The sequence below is a fragment of the Microplitis mediator genome, chromosome 5 (assembly GCF_029852145.1).
Source record: "Microplitis mediator isolate UGA2020A chromosome 5, iyMicMedi2.1, whole genome shotgun sequence".
Lineage (NCBI taxonomy): Eukaryota > Metazoa > Arthropoda > Insecta > Hymenoptera > Braconidae > Microplitis > Microplitis mediator.
The window spans coordinates 4,927,968-4,948,999 of NC_079973.1; the positions used below are offsets into that span (position 1 = coordinate 4,927,968).

Consider the following 21,032-nt stretch of genomic DNA (forward strand, 5'->3'; position numbering starts at 1 on the left):
GAAAATAATTTATTTTACCTTAAATAAAAATGAATTAGGAGTAATTGTGGTAAATTTTTCTAAGCGGTTTTTAAAAGTATGTTTAAGTCTATCAGTATAATTATGAGCTAATTAGTGTATTGTCTTCTATTACATTTAATTTTTTTTTAATTATTAGAAAATCCTTTTCTTTTTCTTGGGTGAAAGAATTTTTAACATACTGACAACTGGAGCTTCAAAACATAATGAAACTATAAATGAAATGAAATAAGACAGCACTAATTGTCCGATGAAATATATCACCTGAAATTTATTAAATATTTTATTAATGACATAAATTTTTTAATGGAAAAAGTGAAATTATCTTTTGGGTAGAAGTTAAAATTTCAATGCATGCAGGTTGGAAATATAGGATTTAAAGTTTTCAAAATTTAAAGCTTTGGGATTTTAATGAAAAATTATTTTTAAAATGAAAATGAGGAGTTTTTTTTTTTTTAATTTTAAAAAGTTATTTTAGAAAAAATTTATAAAAAAAATATTCATTGTAATTTTGATAGATTGTAAAAAAATAACGGAGTAAATTCTGATTAAATCCGGAGTTAATATGGAGTAGGTGACTTTTTTTTTTCATCCCCTCCGAGTAAAATTCACTTCAAAGGGAATTTATTTTAATATCAAAAATTCGAATCGGGGTGAATGCGGATTTAAATAAAATCTAGATCACTCCGAAATTACTCCACTGAAAAAGAAACTCCGAATTCACTCCGTACGCGGAGTGATTTTTTCTAAAACTCCGGAACTCCGAGTGAAAAAATTTTATTTTTTCTAAAACTCCGGAACTCCGAGTGAAAAAATTTTATTTTTTATAAAAATTAGAACTTGATTTTTAAAAAAATTACCAAACCCGCCGTTAGATTCGATTTAAAAACCGCGCGATTTAGTTTAGAAATTTACGGAATTTTTTCGAAAAATTCGGAATTTAAATTGACATAAAAAAATTAATTTTTATTTTCAACCCAAATCCTTAATAATAATTTTGAATATTTTTTTTTTATTTTTTCTTACAAGTGCATTGGAATTTAAAATTTGACTATTAAATTAAAATTGGTCTGTGTCACGACCTCGATGATTTAACCCAAAATACCCCATCTGTATAAATAATTACTTACAACAGTATCTTTGCCAAGATGAAAAGGTAAATCTAAATGCATCGCAGATACTCGAATAATAATCGGATGAACTAAATACGCACAATATGTTACTCTACTAAATGGATAGAGTATAGGCGCTGATAAAATTTCATTTATCCATCCTGATAAACAAATTAATTAAATGGTTAACAATTACCAAACAATGAGATTCATTATGTTATTTTTATCGTGATAATTACCACCGTATCCGGTACTACAGGCGATAATAATCCAAGATAAACCAAGAGCCCAAGCACTGTGGCTCAAAGATGAATAAGCAGCCGCAGTAACTGGTGATAGCTCAGCTTCATATAGACCATAAATTAAACTTAAAAGGCAAGCTATTGAAAGAAGCCAGCCAACTACTACCGTAGCCTAAAATAAATTTTTTTTATTATATTTTACAATACTTAGGAAATAAGTAGAATTAAAATCGCAGGGAGGACATAAAAATATTAGACCCCAAAAAAAATCCATGTGGGATTGCATGGGAACTCATAGGAATCCATATAGAAAAGTATGGACATATATAAGAATCCATACTCTGGTGGAAATTTTTCGGAATTTTCTCTGCAAAACTCAGCTTTAAAGTTCTAAAGATTTTTTCAAAGTTCTAAAGACTTTTTCAGAGTTTTTCAGAGAAAAGTCCGAAAAATTTCCACCAGGGTAGGAATTAATATAGGAGTTATTTATATAAAATCCATGTAGGAAACCATGGGTATCGGGATTCCCAAATGGAAAATCGACATACACTCCGAAGGGATGACACTGAAGTGAGCTGAAGTTTAATAATTTTTGAATTTTTTTTTAAATGATAAATTAAAAAAAAAATATTGGAAAAAATTGCACTTGTAGTTTTTAAAATTTTTTATATGTGCATATTTTTAGTTTTCTTTTTTTTATAATTGATCTTTTGGAAAAAAATTCAAAAAGTTATGAGATGTCTGTTAACTTCAGGATCATTCCGAAGGGGAGTTTATTTATGACATTAAAGTTAGCAGACATTTAAAAATTTTTTGATTTTCTTTAACAATAAAATAAATATTTTGAAAAATTGCACATATAGTTTATGAAATTGCCGACATGTGCATTTTTTTAGAAATATTTTTTTTCATTACTTATGTTAAAAAAAAATTTTTTTAATTTCAAATGTCTGCTAACTTTACTCATAGTTTATTTTTATATTAAAAATCTGCTTCGAAGTGAAATTTCCTCCTAAATGGAATTTATTTTAATATTAAAACTCCGAATCGGAGTAAATGCAGATTTAAATAAAATCTAGATCACTCTGAAATCACTCAGCTAAAAAAGTAAACTCCCTTTTTACTCTGCATTCAGGATTTTTTTTATAACTCCGAAATTCCGAGTGACGTGAATTCGATTTATAAAATCCGAATTACTCCCAATTTTTCACAGTGTAGGAAATTGTGGCTGGATTTTCATGCAAAAACTTCACATAGGAAACTGGGTATCAGGATTCCCATGTAGGAAACCCACATAGGGAACTGTGGGTACCAGGATTCCCATAAAGGAACGAATATATGGATTTCTTTGTAGAAAATACATATAGGAATCGGGGTTTCTATAAAATCCGGGTCATCTGGATTTCTGTATACGAGTAAAAGAACAAATTAAGATTCTTATAGGAAACCATAAAGAAATCCATCCGAAAACGCCATGCAGGAACATAAGAATCTACGCTGGATTCCCATATAGTTTTTTTTGATGGGGAAATTTGAATAAATGTTGGACGTTTCGTCACTTTTATTGTGACTTTACCAGCAACTCAAGTGACGAAACGTCAAAAATTGATCACTATTCAGATTCCAATGTTTTTTTTGTCCTCTGTAATTTTAATTACACTCAAAATAATTGTTTGGACACGATAAAATTTCTATTTATAAACTTATGAAATACTTGACACTATTATTTCCTCATAGACTATTATACGTTTAAAAATTTTTACCTTAGACATCTTGATTTTACAATCAGTCTTAAAAAGAATGTAACCAACAGACATTCCAATTAAATATGGGCCCATTCGTGTCCAAGGTTTGTCGTAAATTTTATCAAATAGCGCCAGCGGGTCATCTATACTTGGCATATGGTTATTAATAAGTGCAATGTATCCCGTAGTGAGCCATGAACTTACAAGTAATGCAACAACAAACAGAGTTGCTACTTTGATGTGATTGGTTGCAATTACCAGGATCACTGCGCCAATTACGTAAAATTGTGTGTCATCAGCAACATACCAACTCCATAGCATGCACTGAAAATAATTTATTTTAATTACCGATCAATTAAAACAATCAACAGAATAAAAAAAAATAATATCAATAGTAACCATCTGATCAACTGGGAAAAGTGTATTAATGTACAGTAAATTTCTCCACCAATAGTTGGGACAGTTTTCATGGTCAGCAGTCGGTGGCTCGAATACAGAATTAGCATGAAACCACTTCATGGTAACTTGAACAACGCCCAAAATAAACATATAGGGTGTCGTAAGACGACAAAAACGATACAACAACAAGCCAATAAATTTCAATAGACCGGCAACAAAACCATGAGTTCCCTGTGTCAATTTATTGAGATCACCCATCGCGTTTGTACGAAAAAATAAATAAGCTACAAGTAAACCACCCATGAAGAAGAAAGTGTCTACGCTAAATGCACCGCTGGTTATTGTTTGAAAGAGAAAATTTTTTTCAACAACTTTACGGTACTCCATATTATCTGAGTACTTGAATATTACGATGCACGTGTGTCCCAAGATAACCCAGGCCATTGAGATTGCTCTTAAACCATGAATAGTACTGATGGTATCTCTACCGACAGACGAATCACAAATTGTTTTCATATTTTCCCGTACTGAAAACGAAAGTAATAATTCTTTTATCACACTCAATTCATCATCGCTGCCAGATGAAATTGACGATGGAATTTTATTTCGCGGATTATGATTTTTCATTTTATTTTTTATTTCTTCGGTCTCTTCTTCGTCATCCACTTCATTGTTGTTGTTATTATCGTTACTACTGCAACTATTTGTTGATGTTGTCGTTGCTGAATCCAAACCATCTACAATAATGATAATAATGATAATTATTATTATTATGAATATTTAATTGCAAAAATAAAAATTTAATATTTAACCGTTTGATAATTCTTGATGTAATTTAATGCTACGTCTCAACTGAGCATGTTTCTCAAGATCGTAAATGGTAGTTTCCTGCTGTCTTGTGGTTGTAAATGTGATGTAATAATCCAATATCGTACCAATAATCATTAAAATAACAACAATTACACTACTTCCTCTATATAAATTAATTAAAAAAATTATTATTTTAATTATCAGTTTGTTTTAATTAATTAGTTTATTTATTTTTAAATGTTTACTAACACGAGAGTCCAGAAAACATTGTCCGAGTATATGTCATATTGATGATGTTGGTCACGAACTTTTTCGATGGAAAAATGTTTTTTGGCATCTTGATTAGCGGCTAATTTTGTGATTATAAAAATATCTTCGGATGTGCAAGAGAATGGGAGGCAAACGCCCAATTGAATAGATCTAGACTGCAAAAAAATTATTTTAACTTACAATGTAGTGGTACTTAAATTAGCCGACGTCTAATGATTTTTTGAATTTTCAAAAACGGTAACTTATAAAAAAATATATTTCAAAAAATTACACCTATAGTTTTTATAATTTTCTACATATGCATTTTTTCTATAGTTTATTACACACCTAGGGAGGAAAGTAGGTCATTTCAAGCCGCGTGTATAGTTGCCTAAGTAGCAAACACGCAAATTGGGACGTCCTACCTTCCTCCGTGATGTGTATACAGTTTTTTACCAAATCTGCACCTGAAAATTTTAATTTTCGCCTCTGTTTATAGGAAAAATTGCGCATGCGCTAATTTTTGTTTTCTCATAAGAGAAGAGAACTGGTTTCTTCCCTCAAAATAGGGCAGGAATTTCAATTTTCGATGCAGGTATGGTGAAATTAGTACATTTTACACCTAGGGAGGAAAATAGGATATTCTAACCCGCGTGTAAGATTGGCAAATACGCGAATTGGGACGTTCTACCTTCCTCTGGGTGCTCTCTTAAATTTGAAATAGTGAAAATAGTGACTATTCACTGTTTCCTAGAGAAAAGTATGTCACTACTTCAAATAGTGGTATACTTTTCACTAGCAATAAGTGACTATTCACTGCCAAATAGTGATTGTCACGTGATTTTCACTAATTCGTTTTTAGAGAGTGTCTGTACAATTTTTCACCAGATCTGTACTTGAAAGTTTAAATTTTTTGTTTCTATTTATGGAAAAAATGGCGAATGCGCTAATTTTTCTTTTCTCATAAGAGAAAAGAACAATTTTCTTCCCTCTAAATAGGGCGGGAATTTCAACTTTCGGTGCAGGTACGGTAAAAATAGTTTATTACAGACCTAGTGAGAAAAGTAGGATATTATAACCTGCGTGTATAATTGGCAATCACGCGAATTGATACTTTCTACCTTCCTCCGTGATGTGTATACAATTTTTCACCAGATCTGTACCTGAAAGTTTAAATTTTTGCGGGAAGAATGGCGCATACGCTAACTTTTATCATTTGTTTTCTCATAAGAGAAAATTACGAGTTTCTTCTCTCTAATCAGGACCGGAAATTTTTGTGGATGTATGTATACACAAACACACTTATTTCTATAGTAGTATACGTAAGCGCACATAACCAATTCAATATTTCACCAGATCTGTACCTGAAGGTTTGAATTTTTGTACCTGTTTGTGGAAAGAATGGCGCATGCGCTAATTTTTATCATTTACTCATAAGAAAAAAGAACGACTTCTTCTCTCCAAATAGGGCAAGAATTTAAACTTTTGGCGCAGGTATGGTAAAAAACTGATTATTATTATATTTAATAATAATAATAACAATAATTTATGAAGAGTACTCACGACTGGAGTTATAACAGTATTATTTAACAAAATCGTCAATGTAAAAAATCCAAGTTTGTAGGGTGGGTTGTCAGGAACAGCATTAGAAAATAATTGACTTCCAGAAAATCCAGCGTTAACTTTTTTCTTTGGTTCCGATGGTTGACTTGCCGATGATGCAAACTTATCATTTCCTTTGGTGTAATTGTACCCTATGTAAGCACACTCAGTTGCCGATCCTATAAAGTAAGAATTTCCCCAGAAAAAACCATTTGTGAATCTTCCAGACGCGTCGTCAGCTAAAATATCCAATTAAAAAAAAAAACATATGTTAATTATATCCTTGTATATTTGTTTATATAATTTTATAATTTATTCTCCACGGAATAAATTATTCAGATTTAAAAGTTGGGTAACAGAATCCAAAAAAACAAAATTAAATTTTTAAAAAAATTATTCGTGTTACTGTAACTGTGTAATAAAATTAAAAAAAAACATTTAGAGAACAGGTTTTTCTTCAGCTTATTGCAATACGCATTTCTACTTGTTCGTAACAACATTTACGTTCACTACCAAGGCTTTTTCAGAAGTTCACGGGCCAATTATTTTTATCCGCTAAAAAATATTACCGACTTATTTTATTTTTTTTATTTTACCGCTAAAATTTAAAACTTCCTCATTCAATAAAAAATTAATACCGACAATAAAAACATAAAAAAATTCTTCTTCTTACAATACGTTAATTACAATTAATTGTAATTAATAAATCAAGGACAATGTCTAATATATAACAATGTCTTGCATAAATTAGCCAACTATTGAGATAACAAATATTTCATCATTTTGTAACATATATTAAAACTTTCTCCAGAGGCTTACGTATATTATGAGATACCGAGCAAGAAAATAGACTACGGCATTACCACAAAACACATAATCATCAAGTAAATGAATCAACCATGGCTACAAACGAGCAAAGGGGACGTAAAAAAAAATATAAAGCAACATAACGTCATACTGGATCCAACTACAGCTTTTACGGACCGTAAATATTTTAATTATACTTATTTTGAATTTTTTATCATCATATCACAGTTGCAATAAATTGATATCTATATTTTACCTCAGCTTTCTATTGTTGCACTGCCGTAATTCGTATACGCATTTCAATAACAAAAAAAAAATTGTCTTTAAAAAACAGAAAATGCCAACTTTCTCGCATATTATTTATTATTACTCATAAATTGTCAACAAAATATCACTTGATGAGTACTTTTACTCGATGACTTGTGAAAATGTCTAGCGTTTTATTGACGCAGACTTTCATTGTTATTACATTAATTTTATTTAATTAAAAATTTGCTTATTTAAGATGATCGTAAAGTGACGATGACTTGTAGATTATTAAATAATTCAACTTATCGCTTTTTATTAGTTTATTATTATTTATAAGTGAGATAACTAATAACCGACTAAACGAAGTAAGAGGTTTAATAAAAATAAATAAAGATATTTAATATACAATTATATATTTTCTTACATCAGCCAAGACGTAATAGTAATAAGTAGGTAAATATTATATTTGAACTATAGCGCGGGTAATTTAAATTCATATAAAAAATATATTTCCGCGAAAGTTTTTTTTTATTGCGATTGATGATTTTTCGGTGCGTAACGAGCAACTCACGTAATAATTCCACAATATAGCCTATTTGTTTAGTGTAATATATTTATATATCTGGTACATCGAAAATTGTTATGTAATTTTAAATAATTGCGGTAATTTTCAAGGGGCCGTTGCTGTAGCCGTTGCTGTTGCTGTTGCTGTACATTTGAGTATGTATCGGTTTGAACTTTCTATACATAACAGCATGTAATATATTGAAAGTAACAAAGAAAGAAAGAATATCTTGGGTTTTTTTATTTTCATTAATCGCGTGATACTTTGAGTTGAGGAAAAAATGAAGAAGTGAAATTATCTGTAGGCGTCTCAGCATCTTTAATAAAATATTATCTCTCAGACGATATTATTGCTCAATACTCTACTCTCTTCTTCGATTTCTTTATACCCAACTTCTTGGGATACTTGTCATCTTACCTTAAACTCGACATTACGGTTTCGATTTCTTTGCTCCATTGGCCTCAAAAAAAAGTCTACTTATCGTTAACTCAAACTTGCTTTTTACGACCGTCTATCCTCATTCATTTTCAGTAATGGTTCAAGTTTTTGTACTTGAAATTAGTAAATTTTCTTTTTATTGTTTAAAATATTTATTTATTTCATGCCGTAAGATGGACAGCGGAGTCGAATTTGAAATTTGCGATTTACGAGATCGTAAAGCGGAAAAAAATCATGGGAATGGATAAGAAAATTTGTAATTATTCTCATCTATTTTCGAATTCTCAGTAATGGTTCAAGTTTTTATACTTTAAGTCATTAAATTTTCTTACTCATTGTTTGAAATATTAATTTTTTTTTTTTGCGGTATTTATTTTAAATTTCTTCCCTTGTCTGTTACGTCTTTCATCTGACGGAAGGCGCGAACTTTCGATAGCCGGTCTCAAGGTCTTTATGTAAAAAATCCACTAAAAAAATATTACGTATTACTTATACATATATTCATATATTTATAAAATTTTAAAAAAAGAAATTTATAAATTTACATCCGAGAAATTTTTACTTTCGATTATAATATTGTAATAAATTTTTTTTACTAAATTATGACTTTTTTTCTTCCGTATTAATTTTTTTTTTATAGAGAATGATCATAAATAAAAATATATCTAATGGATTATCGAGAAAATGATACGACGCTTATAATTATTATAATTATTATCATTATGTGAAGAATAACCGTTATAATATACAGTAAATATATGTATATATCTGCACACGATGTTCAAAGAACAAGCGCGCCTGCTAAAAGTGAAACCTTAAAATGAAAGTAGGTAAACGAAGACGGACCCACTGGACAACCAGGGGACTGGGTGTCCCCTTTTTTTCTTTCTATTATAGATTAATAACATTTTGTTTGCATATTTGTCTCTATAAATAGTTTCTCTTTGACCGATTAGACGTATAATAAAACTACATATTTTTTTGTTTTACTGTGTAAATATGATATTTCATAATTTACTTCTGTAATAATACAACGTTCTGTTTAAACGCAGAATCATATTTAATTATGGACCATGACGAGAGTTTATTCTTGATCGGATACAAGATGTATTATAGCATCACTTCCTAGCTCGCGATTCTATCATCGGTGAAAGCGTTGCTAATAACCTTTACAATCTCAATTGTTTGTCTTCACTTAATTAACAATAATCCCGCGAAAAATTTTATCGTTCATTTAAGTTTAATTGAAATAATTTTATTTAATTACTAGCAAGGTAATAAGACCTAGTACCCAATCACTTGATGTATTTTTATGTATATGTATTTAGTCAATTTTAGTAAATATAAATATACAAATATATGAGTGATCGAGTACTAGTTCCTTGATGGGGTTCTAGTTCTCTGATTGCGTACTGAGTTTCTTATTTTAAATTTAAAAAAAAAAGAACTTATAAGTTAAAAGAACTAGTACCTGATCCGGGAATTAGTACCTAATCACTCCATATATTTTTACATATATATTTAGTAAAATTTAGTAAATATAAATATACAAATATATGAGTGTTGGGGTACTAGTTCTCTGATCGGGTACTGGGTTTTTTTATTTTAAATTTAAAAGAAAAAAGAACTTATAAGTTAGGAGGCCTGGTCTCTGATCCGAGAATTAGTACCTGATCACTCCATATATTTATATATACATACTTGGTAAAATTTAGTAAATATAAATATACAAATACATGATTAATCGGGTACTGTTCCCTGATCATGATCAGGTACTAAATCTCTGACCTTAATTATTTTCATTTAAATAATTAAATATTTTTATACCTTTAAGAGCCCAAATTTCTTGATTTTTAATTCCTTCGACAAATCGTGTAATATCCTTAGCACATTGAGTATTTACCGGATATTCATTTTCTCTCCAATTTTTAACAAGTTGTTTAGTATTATAAAAATCCAAATTTTCGGCTAATGTGTTCCAATGAATGTTATCCTCATTATTATTATTATTATCATTATTATTTGATTCAGCATCCACTTCCGGTGATTCAGACTTATATCTTGAACTAGCTATTCTAAATGTATGCACTTCAGGTACAACAATTGTCTCTGATGTATTCAATTCATCGGCAAAAATTTTAATCGAAGATAGTATCAAAATAAACCATGTTAAATTATTCATTTTTAAAAAATATAAATATTGAGTATCAATAAAAATGTTAACTAAATTTTGAATTATTATTAATTTTATTATTTGAACATATTTCTTATATCACTATTTAAATACTTGTTTACACTTTTTTTTTACACTGAGAATTGAGCATTAGTTTTATTAGTTTGATGTTAATTATTTGATTTTTTTTTTAATAAATAAATTAATTAAAAAATTAAAAAAAATTAAGTATAATTTTTAAATAATTTTCGGTGATATTTTAAATTTTTCATTTTTTGGTTGATTTTTTTTTTAATGTCAACTGCACTCGCGAGTAGTGATAGTCAATGTTTGATAGCTACCGACAAAGTAAAATGACGAGTGTATAGAAATGAGCCAGGTAGAGAAATGAAATGTTTTTAGTGGTCCTACTCTCACAAAGCCGACGACTTGGGACGAGGTAGACTCAGAGGTAGAGTTCCATACTATACCTTCTGTCGAATGCTTTTATATTTTTATTATGTGGTAGGGATAAAATGACTAAGTACCGATGATGTTTGAAGACAACCGTTAATAAATTTTAATTTTAATAATTAATATTACCGTCTTTTTAAATTATTTTATTTATATTATTGTCATTATAGAGTTTAAAAAAAAAAAGTTGTAATAAAATTAACACGTCATTAAAAATATATTCAACAAGATTAAAAATAAATAGGGTAGAGGTACTATTTGTGGCCACTGCTCCATTTTTGGACATTTAATACTTTATTTTAATTAATGAAAAAGTGTAAAATTAATTTCTATTTTAAGGGTAACGGTGACCGATTTTCAATTCAATTTAATTCACGTAAAAATACTGGAAACCTAAAACAGAGTCTTTAGAATTTTTTGAAACTTTAATAGAGGGCTAGAAATTTTGTATTTTCAAAAATTCTAATTCGTCTCTGAGAAAAATTGTTTTAAAATTCTCATTTACTCTACGAGTGCAAAGATAGTCCCGTTTATTTTTTCGAGTGTGAGAAAGAGGTCCGGTATCCCTTTAATAGTGGGAGAAAAGTATTTTTAAAAAGTTATTATTAAGTCGTTTACAAATTATTCTATTTACATTTTTAAAGTGTCCAAAACTGGCTCTAAAGTGAGAAAAAATGGTACCTCGACCTTAGTAATTAAAAAATTTATAACTAAGCTTCACATCTGTTTTCATTTTTGTTATCACTGTTATTGTTGTTATCATCATTTATATTATTATTATTATTATTATTATTGTTGTTATTATTATTATTATTATTATTATTATTATTATTATTATTATTATTATTATTATTATTATTATTATTATTATTATTATTATTATTATTATTATTATTATTATTATTATTATTATTATTATTATTATTATTATTATTATTATTATTATTATTATTATTATTATTATTATTATTATTATTATTATTATTATTATTAATATTATTATTATTATTATTATTATTAGAAATATAATTGTTACTAAAATTTTTCCAATGACGTAAAGGATGAAAAATTCTTAAAAATGATACCATCGGAGCTTCAAAAAATAAACTGATAAAAAGTGAAGCTGTATAAGAAATAATAGTAACTCCAAAAAATAAAATAGCCTGTAAGAAAACATACATATAATTAATGAGATAAATATGTACACGTTGAAAAAAAAATGCTAGCTATCACCATTTTGTAATAGGGAATGATTACCATTTGTAATCATTATCACGCTTTTATGACAAATATTACTATCGGAGATGGTAGACATTCTTATCTAGCTGGTAACCATTCTTATCCGTGATAATCATTAGTAATGATTCATTACTTTCTTAGAAAACAAAATTAATAAATTTTCCGGGCACAAGAAATATTACTATCGGCAATAGTAATTATTACTATTTGAGAAACAAATAGTTCACATAAAAGCATGATAATGATTATCACATACAAATGGTAATCATTTAATTCCCTATTACAAGATGGTGATAGTGAGCATTTTTTTTTCAGCGTGTAGAGTAAAAATGCAACATGAATTAAATTAAAGCCTGAATACAAATGTAACATTTAAAAAGAGATCACTCTTATTTTCTATACTTACAATCAACTCTCGTGAAAGATGTAACGAACTTTCACTATGCAGAATTATTGCTCGTGTCAGCAACGGATGAATGAGGTAGACGCAATAAGTCAGTCTTGATAATGGGTACAAGTATTTACAAGATAGTAAAATTTCAACGAATCCTGTATGCAAAATATATTTTATTTTAAAAAATATTTAAATTCTTGAGAAATATATTTTTATTACCTCCGTTTTTTGTTACACAAATAATTAGAATCCACGCGACACTAATTGCCCACCCGGAGTGTGAAAGTGCAGTGTACAGGGCCGAAGAAATTGGACCCAGCGCATTTCCGTAAAGGCCGTAGACAATACTTAGCAAAGTTGTGATAGATAATGTCCAGCCGATTACAATAATGGCCTATTAATTATTACGTAATTTATAAAAATTATTATTTTTTTTTTCTAAATTAATAACCAATAAAATTATATATGCATATATGTTACCTTGTTTATTTTTAATTTACAATCAATCCGGTATAAAAACCATCCAGTTGCCATTCCGATGAGATAAGGACCTATTCTTGTCCAAGGCTTGTCATAAAGACTCTCGTAATGCGCAAAAGGATCTTGGATTCTTTAAATTTTATTTTTTAAAAATAATTATTAGTCATCAATCATCAATTTTTAAATTTAATATTTTATTAGTATATTTATTTACTTACGTAGGTACATGCTGAGTCTGAACTGTTATAATTGTTGTGACAATCCAGGACGAAATAAGGACGACAATTCCAATAACTGCCCCAGCAGTTAAGTAACTAAATAAAAAATAATTTATAATTAATGTGAAAAATTTGCGGAGTGAACGCGGATTAAATCCGGAGTGAATGGGGGTCGGATGACTGTTTATTTATTTAATCCCCTCGGAGTAAAATTTATTCCTAAGAAGAATTTGTTTTAATATCAAAACTCTGAATCGAAGTGAATACGGATTAAAATCTAGACCTTTCCGGAATCTCTCCGCTGAAAATAAACTCTGAATTTACTCCGTATGTGGAGTAATTTTTTCTAAAACTCCGGAACTTCAAGTGACGGAGTGAATTCGGATTTAAATAAAATCCAGATCACTCTGAAATCTCTCCGTTGAAAATAAACTCCGAATTTACTCCTTATGCGGAGTAATTTTTTCTAAAACTCCGGATGACGGAGTGAATTCAGATTTAAATAAAACCCGAATAAACTCCCGATTTTTTACAGTGATATTATTTAATAAAATTACTTTGCTCCGATAATAAGAATAATTATCCCAAATGTGTAAAACTGCGTATCGTTGGCTAAATACCAGCTCCATACCATGCACTAAAAAATAAACGTATGTAAATTAATTTAAATTTGTGAAAACGGACAGAACGGAGTAACAAAATTTTTTTTCTGGTTATATAATTTTTCAACATATAGTAGAGCTCTAAAAAAAAATTTGCATAATAAAATTTATTATAAATTAAATTAAAATTAATCTTGTAATTTATTTATAGATATTTTTTTTCAAAATACTCCGCTCTGTCCTGAGCACTGGATTCATTTATAAATTTATTTCACTTACTCTCTCATCCATGTCAAAATAAGTATTAACATACAGAGCATTTCTCCACCAAAATTTTTCGCAAGTCTGGTAGTCCAACGAGGGCAATTCAATCAATGAGTGAGCGTGGTACCACTTCATAGAAACTTGTATGATACCGATTACCAATAGATAAGGGGGAGTCAAACGGAAGTAACGGTAGAACATTAGTCCAATAAATTGTAAAATTTTACCGACAAATCCTTTAGTTATTTTTTTTTCACTTAATCTGCGCTTAGACATCGTCCGAAAGTATAAAAATGTCACCAGACATCCGCTGATGAAAAAAAATGTGTCGACGGCGTAAGTCCCATTGCTGATGGTCTGATAGAAAAAATCTTGCTCAGCATTCAAACGGAATATATTTGTGTCTGTAATAATTTAAAGAATTTAAAATATGACTTGAGAAATTTGAAATTTTGATTTAATGATTAATAGATGTTTGAAATACCGGAGACTTCATTGGCGATGAGACAAGTATGAACCATAATAATCCACAGCATAGATATAAATCTTAATCCGTGAATAGGAGCTAATGTATCGTGTCCCACATCAAGGCTAAATAATTTCTCAAGATTTAATAGCAAGCTAAATGATAATAAAGCTTCAGACATTGGCTTTGGAACACTTTTTTCCTTCCATAAATCTGTAGTAAAATTTTTTTTTATTTTAGTTTAAAAATTTAAAAGTAGGACAAGGACGAGTACTAAATTAAATTCCAGGGACAAAAAAAATATTTGAAAATTTTTTTAACTCACTTCAATTCGTATATCATTATATTTAAAAATTTTTAATTTTCGAGATTAGAAAAAAATTTCGATTTTTTTTTTCTGTAACAATTTTTTTTTAATTTTTAGTTTAAAAATTCAAAAGTAGGGCAAGGGCGAGTACTAAATTAAATACTAGGGCCAAAAAAATATATTCCAAATTTTTTTAAATAGTCATTTTAATTCGAAATATTTTTATTTTTTAAAGATTTAAAATTCCCGCGATCGAAAAAAAATTTCGATTTTTTTTTCCGTAACAATTTCAACCAACAATTTTTTAAAATTTTTAGTTTAAAAATTCAAAAGTAGGGCAAGGACAAGTACTAAATTACATGCTAGGGTCAAAAAAATATATTCGAAATTTTTTTTTTAATATTCATTTTAATTCGAAATATTTTTACTTTCAAAAGATTTAAAATTCCCGCGATTAAAAAAAATTGAAATTTTAATATTTTCCAAAAGTTAATTTTTTTTCTTAAAAGCGGTGACTCAAAATGTAATGAAGATCATATTTCTTATTTAAATTTATACTTAAGTCACCATTTTTGATAAATTTTTTTACAAATATGAAAAAAATAAATTAAAAGTTTTTTTTGCGTCTGTCCCATTTTACTTGAAGATAAAAAAGAAAAATTTGAATTCACAAAAAAAAAAAAACTAATTAATTATCAGCGCCCAATTATTCCCATCCATAAATATGATAGTGTACTTTATTAGTTACATAAAAAAATTTATTTAAATAATTAAATTCACTTACCAAGTGACGCATTATGTTCTTTAATTGTCCATAATTTATAAAAAGCACTAACAGTATTGTCACGTTTATCATCAGCACAATCTTCGTACTTAGAAATTCCATTACGTCTCACAATTTCATTATTATTATGAGATTCTTTTGTACCTATAACTTTAAATCTCAACGCAATATCATAGCACGTGCCAAGAGTTACGATAAAGACAACAAATCCCCCAGTAATCCTAGTGAAAAATAACAACGAACTCATAAATAAAATAATATTTTTTTAAAAACTTAAAAATAATCTTCTTACATCATAATTATAAAAGCATAATCGTCCCGAAATGTATATCCTTCGTTTAAATTTCTCACATTATTAACTGTAACATTTCCCTCATTACTCAATTTATTACTTATGTAAAAATTAAGTAACATTCGAACATCATCGGTTCTACAATTGGATGGCAGGCACACGCCCAGAGTTATTTTATGGCCCTGTAATCAAATTAATTAATCTCAGATAATTGGAATATAAAAAATAACATAAAAAAATTTATTGTATTTATAATTATATAATTAATTGTATAACAGTCGTAATCACTTACCGGATTAGATTCGTCAAGCATCATAAAAATTTGTAAATTAACTGAATTGACGGCAACATGAAAAGGCGGAATGCTTGGGAAATTTTCCTTTACTATTTCCTTATTATTATTATTATCAGTAGTATTTAATAAATAATTAATATAATTATTTTCCATTTCTTTGCACTGATCCATCGCTCCAATCCAGTACCGGTTACCAGAAAAAAATCCCCATGTATATCTTCCACTTGCATCCATCACTAAAAATATATCAATTTTTTAATAAATAATTAAGTAGGGGAGGGGGGCGAGATACTGAAGGAAATTTAAAATTTTCGAGGACTTAAATACGCAAAAACTTTTTTTTTAATGATATTTAAAGTAAATAAAAAAAAATTTTCATTTTTGCAAGCAAAAAGTAAAAAAAAAATTCTGGATATTACATAAATTTGATTAAATTAAATATTTTTTGTAATTTATATACAGAAAATTTACATTTTACATAATTATTGGATACAAAGGAAAGCAAAAAAAATTTTTAATAGTTTTTTTTATTATAAACCGAAAGTCACTACAATTTTTCGACTGACACTCGAGTTTTGAAAAAGTTTAACAAAAAAAATTCAAAATTAAGCTCAATTATATTTACAAAGTAACTTTGAAATCTTTAAAAAAAAATTGTTTTTCTTTTTTATAAAATTTTGGGGGTATCCCATTTTACCCCCTAACACCTCTACAATTGTTTTAATATTTTAAAGAGACTAATACTTGAGTTAAATATTTAATATAGTAAACAAAATATTTATGTTTTATTATTTAATTTAATTCTGTAACTAAATATACTGTCGTGATATAAATTTATACATAAACGTATCCTTTACATAATTGTTAGATGAAATAAATTTTATTATACATTATGTAATTTCCAAGAGCAAGATTTCAATTGTATAATCCACTTTAAACTTTAAGTGTGATACTTTTTTTAAACGAGATAATTATAATCTGTCTTCTAAAATTAATAAACCGCACGCAATATTTAATATACGCTCCCGTCACCTGAATTCAGACCGCAATCATAATACACGCATTAAAAAAAAACATTTGTACTGAGAATAAAAGCGAGAAAACAAAGAATGTTTCAATTACACACTCTGTAATTATACTTAAATAATATTATTTCATTTAATTTACTTCATTTTCATATTACAGCTATTACTAGTGTAATTGTTTACTCACTTTTTAGCGCCCACTGTGAATTCAACGAAATTCCATTCAAATATTTACCCATGTCTTCTTCACACTCTTCACTAATATTTAAATTACCATTACCCCGCGTTTTTATTTCTTCCCATTGCGTTATAAAAACCTTTGGATCCCACACATCGACGAGCTTTGAAAAATAATCAACACCCGCTGAATAATTATAATTTTCAAAATTTTCCGATGCCGCGAATTCGAATAAAATGTTACAGTAAATCAGTGGTATGACAAACCGATACATTTTTTTTCTACACAATTACATGTATGACTAAATATATTATTGGATAATACATGTGTGCTATTAAAATCTATATAATTATTTGTTTATTTATTTATTTATTTACTTAATAATTGTGTAATCATAAATTTTAAAAATAAAATAAGAAATAAACTTTAAGATAAAATTGTATCGATAAAAGCAAAATACTGGATAAAAATTAAATATCGAATATAACAGACAGGTGTAATTCGATCAAGTGCACTCTCAGGTGTGTTGGGTTGATGATAGACTTCTTGATATTAAAGCGCGTATAAGAAATTCGCCGGTGTAGTGGGTTTTCACTTCTAAGGAACTCGGGCGAAAGCTATTTTACTTCCGTATTGTAAGTGTTATCTTTGATACAGGTATATACATAAGTGTAAGTGATACATTTATATATATAAAATCATAATAGTGTGTATAGTATGTCCACTTAAAAACCTGTAACAACATTACTTTATTTTTACTTTATTTTGTTCTTCTATTTATAGATAATTTCACGTTGTCAAACGTCAGTGCCATGTCAGGCTAATGTATTTTTTATATCCAATAGTATAGTCATCAAATCTTTATCCTCTTTACATACATGTATATGTATATTTTTTTTTTTTAGCTAATTATATATTTTATAATTCTTCTTCTTTTGATAATGTCTTTATCTAAACACCATGATTTTAGTATTACTATTATTGTCGTCAGTAATAACAGTATCTTTTAGTGAAATATTGTCTGTTGAAGATTACTCAATGTTAGATAATGTTAATGCTGCTAATGAACAAGAGAAAGAGTATGATGATGAGTCATTCATTGATGACGGCTTTAGGTTCCGTCATGAAGCCGAAGACAATGAACCTTTGAGGAACGAAGATTCAATTGAAGACGATGATGTATTTATTTTTTTAACTCTATAAACACTTAATTACTGTATTTATGTATATATATATATATATATATTTATATTTGTTGGTTTTTTTTAAGATTAATCTGCAAACTCATGCTGCTATTAGATCTGCTAATACTGATGAAGATTGTGAACCCAGACATTCTGATAGATTTGAATATCCGGACTATGGTAAATAAATTTTTTTTACGGGGTAAAATAATTGATATTTTTTACTGTTACAAAATTTTTTGAATTTAAATTTAAATTAATTAATTAAAAAAAATATTTCTTCATTTTATCTGATGAAAATATTTGAGTTTTGTCGTTTGTCAATCCGACGACTTTTATGAGTATTTTTGACAGATTGTTATTTTTAAATAATAATTCAGTCAACTAAAAATATACCATAAGTTGGAGTAGTAAATTTCAACAATAATAAACTTTTTATAGTTTTTTTAATAAGCAGATAATTTTATTTCGGTCGCATTAAAAATAGTACATGTCAAATGAATAATTTATATTGGGTTTAAAATTTTTAAATAAATATATAAAAGCTAGATTTAATAAATTAATTTTATTAGTGACTATGACGTAAAATTATTACGTGGTCACATAATTGACAGGGAAAGTAACAGACTTCCGATAATTTTTATTTTTAAATAAAAAAAATTCATGTAAAAGACTTTTTAAAATCTGTGCATATTTAGTTTTAAATAATTAGTTGTTTACTTGTGAATTGTTGGGCGTTTACTTCTTTCACTTAAAAAATTAAATTTTTTTGAATATCTCACAACACCAAAGTTTTCATTTTGCAAATTATATGGTAATTATTAATTATTAATTGATAATATTTTTAATATTTCAGATTCCATGAGAGAAAGAAATGAAGCATCGACAAATAATCATCGAATACATATGTCTCTCTACATATTAATATCAATAGTCCTAATTATTGTCTTTTAAAAATAAATTTACATAAATTATAAGTCAATACTTGAAATAAAAATTTTTTTTTTAATAAACAAATTTGAAATACTCCAATTAATTATAAATTTGAGTTATTAAAATAAGTATGACTAGAAAAAAATAGTTTAAGAGCAACCTTTGGCGCCACCAATTTAAAAAAAAAATACATGGCTATTTATCCATTGCAACGGAAAGTGGTATGTAGATTTTTTCCTATGGGAAATATCACCACACGAAACACATGTATTGTATGTTTGATGTCCTCTAGTAGAAAAAAGTCAATAAAAGTTGAAAGAAAAATTTATTTTCTGATTTATGATCCATATGAAGATAGATGAGGATGACTCCGTCTATGCATTTTTATGAAAAGTACTCGGTAATTTTATTCCATTATTTTAGTTCATTTATTGTGTCTAGCTACGTTGTTATTATTAAGGTTATTATTATTATTACTGATGCTGCTGTTGACAGGTGGTGACATTAGGATTGTCACAGTTACTCGACTTATTAAAAATATCAGGTGTGATGCGCCTGCCGCATTCACACCTGATGCATTGATTGTTATTGTTGTTGTTATTATTATTGCAGCTATGGCAATTGACACCACTGCTGTTCCCAGCAGCAGCAGTGTGTCTACTAATGTTGAAAATACTTTCATAATTAGGCCATCTAGAAAGTAGGATCGTGGCTTTGAACTGTTTTCCTGCACCAAATATAACAAATAATTACGATGGACATCGACTTACCCGACGAGTACGAACGGTTCCGATTAATAAATATTTACACATCATCAATGAGCCAAAATAATCAATTATCATTAGACGTAAATTTAATGGAGCTTGCATCTCAAACATTCAATTTCTCGTTTATCGAAATTGAAGATCTAATCAGAGCTGCTCAGGGCAGAGCGATCAATAAAGTAGTCAAAATATCAAAAAAACAAAGAAGAATAAAAAATGTCATAGTTTCACGAGCAGACTTCCAACATGCTCTCAATAACGACGTACATCCTGACTTTGGTACATCCTCAGCACGTATACCGCAGAAAGTGCGATATAAAGAGTTCTCTCCCATGAAATTATTCAAAATGTTAATTTGGCTATCCAGAGAACCAAAGATTCCGAAGGCCCGATTGTTAACTCTGTGCTATTGAAGGGTAAACCCAATACAGGAAAGACTGCATTGGCAGCACATTATGCTAAAAATTCAAAACTTTTTTGCGTATAACTTATAAACCACTTGCCCTATTCACCTCAAAATGTAATCCGTTTTTAAGTCTTGTTGGACCCTTTCGATTGCCACCAAGAACGTTCAAATCGGTTCTTTCCATCAAAAGATATCGTCAGACAAAGATTATAATTTTTCAGTGAAGGTACACACTTGATTTTAGCCGAAAGGCTGCGAAAAGATACTAATCGATGATTGATTTAGAATCGAATTTAACAGTTCTATAATAAGTGACTTGAAAGGGACAAAATATCTCGG

The 21,032-nt window shown here is 28.2% G+C and overlaps 3 protein-coding genes across 3 annotated transcripts; 1 reads left to right on the forward strand and 2 right to left on the reverse strand.

Moving 5' to 3' along the window:
• Positions 1-11: 11 nt before the first annotated feature.
• Positions 12-10,427, reverse strand: LOC130668612 (nose resistant to fluoxetine protein 6). Its single transcript, XM_057470967.1, has 9 exons — positions 10,064-10,427; positions 6,139-6,416; positions 4,576-4,751; positions 4,329-4,489; positions 3,517-4,253; positions 3,136-3,441; positions 1,370-1,544; positions 1,149-1,291; positions 12-282 (listed from the first exon to the last, which is right to left on the reverse strand). Exons 1-9 carry the CDS (start codon positions 10,416-10,418, stop codon positions 154-156), a joined length of 2,460 nt encoding a protein of 819 aa, XP_057326950.1. The 5' UTR covers positions 10,419-10,427; the 3' UTR covers positions 12-153.
• Positions 6,871-19,638, forward strand: LOC130668614 (uncharacterized). The gene is made up of 4 exons (XM_057470969.1): positions 6,871-7,162; positions 18,437-18,585; positions 18,677-18,770; positions 19,447-19,638. Exons 1-4 carry the CDS (start codon positions 7,066-7,068, stop codon positions 19,542-19,544), a joined length of 438 nt encoding a protein of 145 aa, XP_057326952.1. The 5' UTR covers positions 6,871-7,065; the 3' UTR covers positions 19,545-19,638.
• Positions 11,573-17,768, reverse strand: LOC130668611 (nose resistant to fluoxetine protein 6-like). The gene is made up of 12 exons (XM_057470965.1): positions 17,416-17,768; positions 16,201-16,439; positions 15,909-16,090; positions 15,617-15,837; positions 14,544-14,738; positions 14,075-14,463; positions 13,751-13,830; positions 13,194-13,289; positions 12,976-13,105; positions 12,715-12,889; positions 12,508-12,650; positions 11,573-12,025 (listed from the first exon to the last, which is right to left on the reverse strand). The coding sequence occupies exons 1-12, from the start codon at positions 17,678-17,680 to the stop codon at positions 11,573-11,575; spliced, it is 2,568 nt and encodes an 855-aa protein (XP_057326948.1). The 5' UTR covers positions 17,681-17,768.
• Positions 19,639-21,032: the final 1,394 nt, after the last annotated feature.